The 12,418-nt window shown below is 42.1% G+C and overlaps 1 protein-coding gene across 1 annotated transcript; it reads left to right on the top strand.

The window, feature by feature from the left end:
- Window positions 1–2,465: 2,465 nt before the first annotated feature.
- Window positions 2,466–5,644, top strand: LOC103719083 (protein RICE SALT SENSITIVE 3-like). The gene is made up of 7 exons (XM_008808155.2): window positions 2,466–2,956; window positions 3,052–3,102; window positions 3,216–3,344; window positions 3,709–3,814; window positions 4,093–4,134; window positions 4,255–4,311; window positions 4,423–5,644. Exons 1-7 carry the CDS (start codon window positions 2,820–2,822, stop codon window positions 5,230–5,232), a joined length of 1,332 nt encoding a protein of 443 aa, XP_008806377.1. The 5' UTR covers window positions 2,466–2,819; the 3' UTR covers window positions 5,233–5,644.
- The last annotated feature ends 6,774 nt before the right edge of the window (window positions 5,645–12,418 follow it).

Here is a 12,418-nt window from a genome sequence, read left to right as displayed (position 1 = left end):
CAATTCAAAATAGGTTTGAACAATTCACCATATATGAAGATATTTTTAGTTTTTTGTTTAATTTTAGAAAGTTTAAATCTTTGAATGAAGAGGAGTTGAAAAAGTATTGCCTTAATCTTGAAAACTTTTTAAAGCATGGTGAAAATTCTGATATTGATGGTCTTGATCTGTTTTCAGAGTTAAAAGTTTTAAAAGAAGTTTTACAAATAGAAACTAGTACCCCTATTGATATTTTAAGTTTTATAAAAAAAACAGATTCTTTTCCAAATGCATGCATTGCTTACAGGATATTGTTAACAATACCTGTAACAGTTGCTTCTGCTGAAAGAAGTTTTTCAAAATTAAAGTTGATAAAATCTTATTTACGGTCAACTATGTCGCAAGAAAGATTAAATGGATTAGCTATATTATCGATTGAAAATAGTATTTTAATGAATCTTGAGTACAAAAGTTTGATCAGTAATTTTGCATCTCAAAAAGCTAGACGAATTATTTTTAAATAAAAAAATATTTTATATTTATTAAAAAAATTATTATTATTTTTTAAAAAGGCCTCTTTTAGTGAATTCGCCTTAGGCCTCCAAATGTATTGGGCCGCCCCTGTGCCTTAGCACTCCATGGCGGCACAGTCTCAAAATGTGCTAAGCCCATGGAAATTCATCAACGTAACAAATTGTGCCAGCCACAGGGTATGAATTTAGGTCATTGATACCTAACACTCCTAGCTTTACTGGATTGAAAAGGCCATTGATCTTGTAAATCAAATATTACTTAAAAATCAGGGGTTCCGTAGATTTCTTCCACACATACGTTACAATGCATGAACAGTGGCTCACTCCATCATCCTTCATCTTCATTAAGATTAGCCTACTCACACGATCTAGTTTGTAGCTACGAAGGACTGGAGATACGATCACAAAATATGGGCTATACAAGCGCTCTATATCCAATGCCGGATCCTAATTTATACAGCAATACGTGGGGATTCTTTGGGTCTCCCCGCCCATTAATTATGTCTACAAATGAGGCTTTGACCGCATCATTCTTGTTTGACGAGCTCGCAACCAAGATCCACACGCAACACCTTATAGCTAAAATGTAGGGACCACATGATCAGGGCCCACATGTCAGCCGAATGGTGCAGTGCCGCGTTTCGCTAAGTACTTGCTCCGCAGCACATACAATGATGCATGCATCAATTTTCTACGTGTCAAGCAAAGTACGCGGTCTGCCATTCTACGGCTGGTGCCAGCACACACCCTGATTCCCTCTCGAGGCAGCAGACAGGATCAAATCAGGTCCGAGACTTTATATATATATATATATATATAAATACATGTGGTTACTGCAAAAGATGGATCCCTGACTTTCATGAACGGCATCTAAATGACAATAGAGTCCCTGTACGGACAAAATTTGCAGATGCTCCTCCCTCTCTCGCTCTCTCTCTAACTCACCAATTCCTAGCACCCAAACCACACGCTTTCGCTGAGACAGGGTGCAACGCTGGGTCTTGATGGAGTTGGTGGGTCAAACATTTTTTGATATCTTTATCTCTTGCGCACTCTGGCGTGTCAGAGGGATAGAATAAAAAGCCAATGGAGACCTTGGGGAGGTGGTATTGGGGGTTAGAGCCGGGTGGGGGCTTGGAAGTAGGCTTGGGCCGAGAGGTTTGGTGCGGCGCGGGCAGGAGAAATTATATTCTACACGGGGTGGCGCGTGCACCACGTGCCGTGCATGCCATCAATGATTGATGCTTGTCTCTGCACCAGTGCATCGGGATAAGTGCAAGATGAATAAAATCTTCGAAAGTGAGCGGCTGTGATTGATGGGCAGGGTTGGGGGAGATTGGGTTTGAGTCCGGAGCAGGCTCGGCCCAGGCACGGCGGTGCCAGGGTTGGCAGACGGCGTGGGCGGTCAATGCGGAGGCGAGGAGATTTTGTTTAGGCGGAGGATGTCGTGGACCCGGGCACAGCGCCCCGCAATTCGTGCGCTAGCTCAACCCCCCCCCCCCCCCCCCCCGTCTCTCTCTCTCTCTCTCCCCATCACTTCATTTCTCTCTCTTTCTTTTTTTTTCCTCCTCCTCTTTAATTTTTTTATTAAAAATTAAAAAATCACTGTTCTGCACCATTTCTTCTGTTTTCTTTTCCTTATTTATGTCTCACGAGGCACCGCCCCACTGCACCGGCACGTGCACACGTGAGCCAGTCTTCTCCCAAACCCATATTATTTATTTTTTTTGTTACCTCCACCCACCAGAATTACTGAATTGCCCTCGATGTCTTCCGATTATTTCCCTTGGTTACCGTTAGTTGCTCTTGTAATTATAGGAAATAGAGGTAAGGTTCAGACCACTTGCCCATGGGGAAAAAAGAACTAAGCTGTACACCAGATGTCATTTTTTTTATTGTCGGAAAACAGTAGCCAAAATCTACATGAAGGCGCCCTGCACCCTCCCACCCTGGCCCCCTGTCCTTTGTTCTCTATCCTCTTCTTAGTTCAGTCTTTTTCTTGCCTTCAGAAAAGCTGAGGCTGGTGGCGCGAATGTGAACCACTGCAGCGAAGGAAGAAGGGGGTGGGGAATAATATATAGATAGACGCCGGAGAAAGAGAGAGACGGGAGAAGGGTCAAGGGGCCCAGCTGCTATCTTTTACCTGCTAATGCTAACGTGGGAGTGGGGTTTGTTTTACTGTGGATGCGCGAGATAAAATCAAAAGAGCCGGTTCCAAGGGGGAAAAAAGGATCCACGCCAAGGAGTGAGAGTGAGAGTGAGAGAGAGAGAGAGAGGAAGAGAGTTTTAGAGAGTTAGAGAGAGAAGATGGTGGGCTCGGGCGCAGGAGGCGATGGTAGGAGCAAAGAGGCGCTCGGGATGATGGCGCTTCACGAGGCTCTTAGGAACGTCTGCCTCAGCTCGGACTGGACTTACTCCGTCTTCTGGACCATCCGTCCTCGACCGTGCACACCCCTTCTCTCTACCTCTTCTACTCTTAACTCTCCATTGGTTTCCCTTCCTCTTCTAAAGTCTGTGACTGTGTTGTTGATTTCTGCAGGCGGTGCAGAGGAGGGAGCGGCTGCAAGGTGGGAGACGACAATGGCAGCTTGTGAGTTGTTTTCTGTGTCTATAACTCTTTCTTTGGCTGGAATTAGATTGAAGGATGGTGGAAATTTTTTGGAGTGGTGGTTTTGATTGGTTTGTTTGTTTGGGTGGTGATAGGATGCTGATGTGGGAGGATGGATTCTGCCGGTCGAGGGTGGCGGAGTGCTTGGAGGAGATCGACGGTGAGGATCCGGTCAGGAAGGCCTTCAGCAAGATGTCCATTCAGCTGTATAATTATGGAGAAGGGTGGGTACTGGGTAGGTGTTGTTAAATTTTACTTGAGGAGGAATAAATACTACCGGTGTTACAAATATTTCATTTTTTAGCTTTGCCGTTCTTTATTCCTTTTAAACTCTTTAATTGCTTTACAAATTGTTCATCTTTCAGAAATCCCTTTTGGATTAAGTGAGCACTAGATGGCCACTCTTAGTTTGTAGTTATTGTTGTGGAACAGATATATAGCGCTAGAAATTGGACCAGGTGTTAGTTGTTCTAGTTTTTCTCCTGTTCTTTTCTTTTCCTTTCTTTCATTCTTTTTTTTTTTTGTCCGAACACCTCCTTTGCCTCTTTCAACTTGATTCTGAATGGGCGATTTGATTGATTGAAACAGATTGATGGGTAAGGTTGCCTCTGATAAGTGTCACAAATGGGTTTTCAAAGAACCTTCTGAATGCGAACCCAACATCAACAACTACTGGCAGAGCTCTTTTGATGCTGTATGTCCTAAAACTGTTTCTTTTGCTTTGCTTTTTTACCACCACCTCGGAGAGAGAGAGAGAGAGAGAGAGAGAGAGAGATGATGAGGTGTTTCTGAGCAGCCCTGCAGTCATTGCATCACAGATCTGTACCAATAAAAGAGAGAGAATTTGATGCCTCCACAGTTCTTATCTTTTTCCTTAACCATCGTTATGAATAACAATAATAATGACCACAGATTCACAGTAGCTACAACTTTATTCCTGAATTTTCTATTCCATTTTCTGGGTAACTGCAGCTTCCTCCTGAATGGACTGATCAATTTGCATCCGGAATTCAGGTAAATCTCATTCTTCTTTCTCTAATATTTTCTCTCCCCCTTTTGATGTCTTCCTCTAATTACTTGAGTTGATTCTTTATTTATTTATTTATTTATTTTTTGGGCTGTCCTTTCGAACAGACTATAGCTGTGATTCAAGCTGGCCATGGCCTTCTACAGCTGGGTTCTTGTAAGATTGTGAGTCTTGTGTATTTCCTTTGTTTTGTCTTCTATGGAAGGATTCAACATGTTGCAAGAACTACGTCATCTTAACATGGTTGTCTCTGTTCGAATTTGCATACATGTCAGATACCCGAGGACTTGCATTTTGTGCTGAGAATGAGGCACATGTTTGAATCACTGGGATACCAGTCCGGCTTCTTCCTCTCCCAGCTCTTCTCCTCCTCCAGGAATACCTCACCTTCGTCGCCCACGCCACTCAAACAACCTCCCACTCGCCCTCCGCCTCCAATCTTCAACTGGAGCCACCCGCCGCTCCCTTCCACATCTCCGATCGCTCCCCCGGCTTTCCACCCTTCGCCCAGGATTGGGTTTCCAAACAACAAAGATGACACCCAGCTCTTCTTCCTCCCTCACTCCTCCGAGCCCGCCCCGATGGATGACATGATCGCCGACCACGAGTCCGACCTGAAATGGCCAAATGGGCTATCTTTCTTCACCGCTCTTACCGGAAGAGCCGACGAAGCAAAGCTTCTCTTCGGCGCTGAGGGACTGGGCAGCAAGCCACCAGCCCAACAACACCCGCTTACGATGACCGCGAAGAATCCGACTGCTGGTTCTCCTATGAACATCGCCGATGACATGAAGGCTGCTGCCGAAGCTTCCAACTTCCAGAGCCATGGAAACAGAGGTGAAACCGGTGCCACGCTCGGCGCTAGCAACACAGATGACTACTTGAGCTTGGAAAGCCACTCCAACAAAGCAAGGAAAATGGAGAACAACAAGTTCAAGAGGAGCTTCACATTGCCTGCAAGAATGACTTCATCTTTATCGTCGTCTTCTTTGGATCATCACCATGCAGCAGCACCTCAAGCCATGGAGTACCGGAGCTCCGAGTCAGGGATTTACTCAGACATCATGGAGACCTTCTTGGATTAATCCGAGAGGTGGAAGTGTGAGAGGAGGGTCTGACCTAGAGATGAACCTCATGCCCTCGTCTTCAAGTGCTTGTTGCATGTCAACCGTGACTTACGTTTAATCTCTCTGATATGACCTGCAGATTTCTCTGTGCAAGAGTTTGTATACCACCCTTCAGAATAATGCTAGCTGGACTCTAATGTTTGGACTGCACATATAACTAGATCTGCTGATGTGACAACGACTAATAAGTAATTAAGTACCATGTCTGTGGGGACGTACTGAGACGCATGATTTGGAATCCAGCAAGCAATTTTCCTTTTGGCATCCTAGTGGATGTCTAAAAGAAAGTACCATTTTTTCTTTTATTTTTAAGAAGAAAGGTGAGTGATCGCCACATGATATCTATAAAATGGAAGAAAATTTATCTCTATGCCTAGGTGCGCTTTGTGAGTTGGATGCGATTTAGTTTGTAGGTTCCTGCGAACTAAAGGATGCGCAAGGCCATGGGATGTGACCGTGGCTGCGCGGATCAGCTCTCCCTTGAGTGTTTGAGTTTTGATGGAAACTCTGAGGAGGAAATGCCTTGATGCCTTGTTGCGAGATATGTGAGATGTCCGGTTTGAATGCATGGCCAACCACCAAACTCGTATTGTATTTATATGCATGAGTAAAAATATTGCAGCGGCGGTCTTCAAATGAATGTATACAGTGTGATTCTTCTCTGATGGCACGACTGCATCAGAAGAATTCAAAGAATTGAACAGCCTTATAATCATGATTAAATTACAAACTTCTTATTGAAAACCATTAGTCATGAAGGGCACATTACTCCACTGCTTCAGGTACTCAGTTCATTACTCTGTTTCAGCTACAGTTGATACACCTGATACGCCACTGATACATCATCACAATTACTGACGTGGGCTGCTGCAAGAAGCTGGAGCCAAGCTGGAGCTGATGTGGACAAGAAGGAAGCCAACTAACAACTGAATTCTGTTAGTTGGTTAGGATAACTGAATTTAGTTGGTAGGTTTCCATCATCTGTGTACAGTAGCTGGCCCTGTTTATAAATAGAGAACCAATGCATGTAATGTTTTAACTTTTGGAGAAATGAAAGAAGAGTTCCTCCACTCATCATATTCCTTCTTCTTTTCAGAAATCCTTCTTCTTGATATACCTTCTTTCTCCTTCTATCTTCCCTATTTGGGAGTTCATTTTTGATATGGTATCAGAGCAAGTTTCAATGGCTAACGCTGCAGCTGACTCTTTTCACTCATCTTCTTCTCCAAGCATATCAGATGATCAATCAAGCCCGTACTTCTTGCACCATGGAGACAATCCAGGTACCATTTTAGTCTCACAAACACTCACTGGGTAAAATTACTCAAGCTGGTGCAAATCAATGAAAATGGCTTTAAGCGAAAAAAATAAAATAGCATTTGTTGATGGATCACTTTCTAGACCAAACCCATCCAATCCATTACTCTCGGTATGGATTCGATGTAATGACATGGTCACTTCATGGATCCTCAACTCAATCTCAAAGGAGCTAGCTGATAGTGTTTTATACATCAATTCGGCTAGAGAAATCTGGAATGATCTGCAGGAAAGGTTCTCACAGGGCAATGGACCCAGAATCTTTCAAATTCAAAAGTCCATTGCTTCTTTATCCCAAGATCAATCCAGTGTTAGCGCATACTTCACCAAACTTAAGGGTCTTTGGGAGGAGCTATGGAATTATAGACCAAATCCCATCTGTTCTTCTGGAGCAATGAAACAGTTAATAGAGTATCAAAACCAAGAATGCACGATGCAATTCCTAATGGGATTAAATGATAGTTACTCACAAATTCGGGGTCAGATTCTCTTAATAGACCCTCTTCCCTCCACTAACAAGGTATTCTCCCTTGTACTACAAGAAGAAAAGCAAAGAGAGATCACATCTCCTGTTAATCCAAACATGAATATAGCAGCATTTTTGGGCAGAACAAATTATAACAACGCTCCATCAATTCTTGCCAAATATGGAGCTGGAGCAAATCAATTTCAAAGGAGGGAACGATCTGTGTGCAGTCATTGTGGGGTGACTGGACACACAGAAGAAAGATGCTACAAGTTACATGGATATCCTCGAGGGTATAAATCAAAGAACAAAGGATCTCAAATCACTGTGAATCAAGCATCATCTCAGACTGGATCAAAGCAGTTCACTAATGCTCCACAGCTTCCTTTCACAGTAGAACAATGTTAGCAATTACTAGCACTGATCAACCATTCATCTTCATCAGATGCTGGTCACAGTAATAGTTCCACAACTCCCCAAAATCCTGGATTTGCTTCACCAGTCTCATCATCTAATGCCTCTAAAGTAGAAACTTCAAGGCTCAACATGGCAGGTACATTCCCTCATTTTTTAGCTTCTGCTTCCGTTACATATACTAAACAATGGATAATCGACACTGGTGCAATGGATCACATGGTACGTTCAACTTCTAAGCTAACAGCAATTACCTTTATAGTTTCCACATTTGTTAAGCTTCCAAATGGAGTCTCTGTTCTTGTAACACATACAAGAATTGTGAAGATTTCAAAGCACATCACTCTCACCAACGTTTTGGTTGTTTCTTCATTTTCTTTCAACTTGATTTCAGCCAGCTTTTTACTTAAACAGACGCCATGCTGTTTAATCCTCCTATTTGATTACCTATTCATTCAGGACCTATGCTCCTGAATAACGATTGGTTTGGCTAAGGAGAAGGGTGGCTTGTACTACATAGTTCAAGATCATGAGTCAAACAAAAGTAAAGCTTGTAAACCATGTCCATGCAGTTTCTGCCCAATTGTGGCATTGCCGACTAGGACATCCATCTTCATCTAGGATGCAGCTTTTGCATGATTCCATCCCTGATGTAGCAAGCTTCAAATTACAACATTGTATTGTTTGTCCATTGGCTAAACAACATAGGCTATCCTTTCTTGTTTCATTGAATAAAACCAGGTTCCCTTTTTTTGTTCACTGTGACGTGTGAGGGCCTTCTGCAATTCCATCATATGACGGCTCTCATTACTTCTTGACCATAGTTGATGATTTTAGTAGGTCAACTTGGGTCTTCTTAATGAACTCAAAGTCACAAACACAGTCCCTCATACAATCATTTTTTAACCTTGTAGAGAATCAGTTCGGTACCAATATCAAAGCTGTATGCACTGATAATGGTACTAAATTTAATCTTCAAGAATTTTTTGCTACAAAAGAAGTTATACACCAACACTCATGCGTCGAAACTCTCCAGCAAAATGGCGCAGTTGAGCGAAAACACCAGCACCTTCTTAACGTTGCAAGAGCATTAAGATTTCAATCGAATGTCCCTCTTAAATTCTGGGGTGATTGTGTTTTGATAGCCACCTACCTTATTAATAGAATGCCATCTCCCTTGTTGTCAAATAAGTGTCCTTATGAAGTCCTGTTTTCATCAAAGCCTACGTATGATCATCTCAAAACTTTTGGGTGCTTATGTTATGTCTCTACCCTTACACGAAACAGAAGTAAATTCGATTCCCGTGCTGAATCTGCTGTTTTTCTTGGCTATCCTTACGGAATGAAAGGTTATAAGGTGTACAATTTGCAATCCAAGTCCATTTCTGTCTCTCGGAATGTTGTCTTCCATGAGCATATTTTCTCATTCAAGCAACTTCCTTCCTTAACTTCCGAATACACAGATTACCATTGTGTAATTCCGAATACTGTCCCTGATGTGTACTCCTCTTCAGATTCCCAGTTACACACTCCTACTTCATCCATTCCATCTAATCACAATTTTCCTCTTCAATATCTTTCAGAACCTCCTCCACATTCAATAGAACCTCCCTTAAATTCACAATCTATATCTGAGCCAACTGTTCAGCCTGTTAGAAGGTCAACTAGGATCAGAAGACGACCTCTTTATCTGGAACAATATTATTGTCAACTAGCCACCAATCCCTCTGCTCCCCAATCAAAATCCATGGTGACTGGTACTGAGTGTGACATCACCCTCTTCCTTGACTACAGTAAGCTCTCTCCATCTCATAAATCCTTCAATTTCGCTGTTAGCAATGAAGTTGAACCCACCTCATACAAACAAGCTATTCAGTGTCCTGAATGAAGGAAAGCAATGGCAAAAGAGATAGCTGCTCTTGAAGAGAATAATACTTGGACTGTTACGGATCTACCACACGGCAAGGAAGCCATTGATTGCAAATGGTGCTACAAAATAAAATTCAATTCTGATGGCACTGTGGAATGTAAGAAAGCTCATTTAGTTGCTAAGGGATACACTCAACGAGAAGGCTTCGATTACTTTGAAACGTTTTTACCAGTGGCAAAGTTGGCATCCATCAAAATTTTACTTGCAGTAGCAGCTATGAACAAATGGCACCTCCATCAGCTAGATGTGAACAATGCCTTTCTTCATGGTGATCTAAATGAAGAGATCTACATGAAGATTCCTCCCGATTTTGCTAGTAAGGGAGAGTCCAAGGTCTGCAGACTAAATAAGTCCCTCTATGGTCTGAAACAAGCCTCCAGGCAATAGTTTTTCAAACTTTCTCAATTTCTGTTGGACACTAGGTTCATACGGTCTAAGGCAGATTATTCCCTCTTTACAAAGCAATCTGATTCATCATTCACAGCTCTCTTGGTATACGTTGACGATATCATATTGGCTAGTAATGATCTTGCTGCAATTGAAGATTTGAAGATTGTTATAGATCGAAGATTCAAAATTAAAGACTTGGGCAAGCTCAAGTATTTTATGGGAATTGAAGTTGCAAGATCAAGTGAAGGTGTTTCCTTATGTCAATGTAAATTCACGCTTGACATACTGTCAGAAACTAGTTTTCTTGGTGCCAAACCAGCTAAATCTCCCATTGAGCAGAAATTGGTTAGAGATTCAAACTCACCTCTTGTTGATCCTAGTGTTTACAGACATCTTATTGGGAAGCTTTTGTATCTTACCATCACAAGGCCTGATCTCTCTTATTGTTTACAAGTCCTCAGCCAGTATATGGATAAACCACATCAGCCCCATCTTGATGCTGCTCACCGGGTGTTGAGGTACCTCAAAGGATCTCCTGGCCAAGGTTTATTTTTTTCGTCATCCTCTCAACTGAATATCTAAGCGTATTCAGATTCTGATTGGGCTGGATGCCCAAAAACAAGACGGTCTCTCACGGGATATTGTGTGTGGTGCTTTTGCAAAAATGCTTTCGCAAAACTAATCTCCCAAGTGCAGGAGAATCGCACAAGCAGTAAAACTTGGGAGTCCGAGGTCGATTTCTCAGGGAGCGGTCTATGAATTATCAGTTTAATTTCAGATGTGATTTTAGATGGTTTACAGAAGTTTAGAAAAACTAATTAATAGATTAAGTTCGATAAAATGGAGATGGCTAGGGATCCGAAATCCCCCTTGACAATATTACTTTCAACAAATAAACTCGACGATTTCTCGATTAAGGATCAAATAAAATAGTTTTGATCATGGAATAAATCAATTGAATACATGAACTCAACTTTTAAGCATTCATCGTGCCGGTTATGTCTACAACAAATCAAATATCAAAGCAATTCATGCATCAATAAATATAAACCATAATAAATCTATCTAATAAATAATTATGAGAGAATCAGAACATATGATAATATGTAAATCAATTAAAACCAAAGTTCAGAGTCTACTTCATGAGAGCAATAAGTCAAGGGTTCTTCCATCACCCTTGACCAATGGAGTTAGCTAACCATTGACATGAATATCTCCCCTGTTCACTCCTTTTTTTTTGTTTTTTCTTTTTGGAAGCAGAGCCTCTCTTGTTTTTTGTGTGGGAACAAGAACAACGTCCTAGCCCGGCTCAACTCTATTTTTTTTTATTTTAATGATCGAGCTCCCCTCCCCCTCTCAGCCGACTACCTCTTATCCTCAACTCTCCCACTCTATGGATCTTGGGAACGCGCTGGATCTTGGTTGCAAATCCGGAAGCTGAGACGTTTGTGGAAGGAGGAATGGCTGTTAACACGGAAGATTGCATGCGGATGGCTGAAATTCGGGAAGTGAATCACGAACGCTGTGGCTTGGAATCAATCCGGAATGTTGAGCCGGAATTCCTGGGATTCGGAAGCTAGAAATGCTGCGTCTGAATTCTTTCTTTGTGTTGCCCAAGGTGACAAGCCAAGAGGGGGGGGGGGATGAATTGGTTTCTCTTAATTTTAACTATTTTACTTATGTTAATTGATGAGTTAGTGGAATTAAAACAAATCACAATACAAACAACAAGAAGTATAGTGGTTCGGTGCTCTCCTAAGCACCTACGTCCACTCTCCAAGCGACCCCTTGGGAATTCACTATAATCCCGCGGATTATAGTTGGATTGTTTTCCGGGCTCACAATCCAAAAATCTTTATACTTTGGTTTTCCGGGTTCACCAAAAACCTATGTTGGTTTTACGGGCTCACCAACGAACCTATGTTGGTTTTCCGGGCTCACCAACGAACCTTTACAATTGGTTTTACGGGTTCACCAATCAACCTACACCGTTGGTTTTGCGGGCTTACCAACTAACCTTTACAAGGAGTTTAATAAACGAAGTAAGAAGATTTAAGCTCCTAGATGAGCAAATATAATAATATAATCTACAAAGAAGAGTTTAGAGAATATTTATCGCTTGATGTGACTTCTCTATTCTTTGTCAAGGATGCTTCACTCTTCAAGGGTGGATGGAGCTCTTAATAACTCTTGGAATCTGCTCAACCACTTTCTTTTGACTCTTGAATGAAGCACTTGGATGAAGAAGATTAAGGCACTTTGTCTTTCTTGTGTACTCTTTGATATTTTGCAAAAGCATGTTCTCTCTGATGAATAGTGCCACTTTAAATAGTTTTCTTCATCCATTGGACAAGCCCCAATGGTTAGAATTCAAAAACTAGCCGTTACTCACTGTTGGAAGGACAAAAAGTACTTCTGCAGAACTAGCCGTTATGCTTCTGCCCGTGCTTGGGTCGGCTCAACCTGTCCTTGGGTCGACCCAACTTTCACTTGGGTCGACTCAACCTTTCCTTGGGTCGACCCTCTCAGAACCACAGAAACTTATAATTCAGCCTTCCTTCACTTGGGTCGACTCAACATTTCTTTGGGTCGACTCAAGGTTCAGTTGGGTCGACTCAACTTTCACT

The sequence above is a fragment of the Phoenix dactylifera genome, unplaced genomic scaffold, assembly GCF_009389715.1.
Source record: "Phoenix dactylifera cultivar Barhee BC4 unplaced genomic scaffold, palm_55x_up_171113_PBpolish2nd_filt_p 000089F, whole genome shotgun sequence".
Taxonomy (NCBI): Eukaryota; Viridiplantae; Streptophyta; class Magnoliopsida; order Arecales; family Arecaceae; genus Phoenix; species Phoenix dactylifera.
Note: the sequence above shows the minus strand (reverse complement) of the source record. Positions and strands in the feature narration are given on the sequence as shown.

Coding starts and splice junctions, on each gene's coding strand:
- LOC103719083 (XM_008808155.2), top strand. CDS start 2,820: ATGGTGGGCTCGGGCGCAGGAGGCGATGGTAGGAGCAAAGAGGCGCTC. Junction 3,103..3,215: donor GGAGACGACAATGGCAGCTT/GTGAGTTGTTTT, acceptor GGGTGGTGATAG/GATGCTGATGTGGGAGGATG. Junction 4,135..4,254: donor AATTTGCATCCGGAATTCAG/GTAAATCTCATT, acceptor CCTTTCGAACAG/ACTATAGCTGTGATTCAAGC.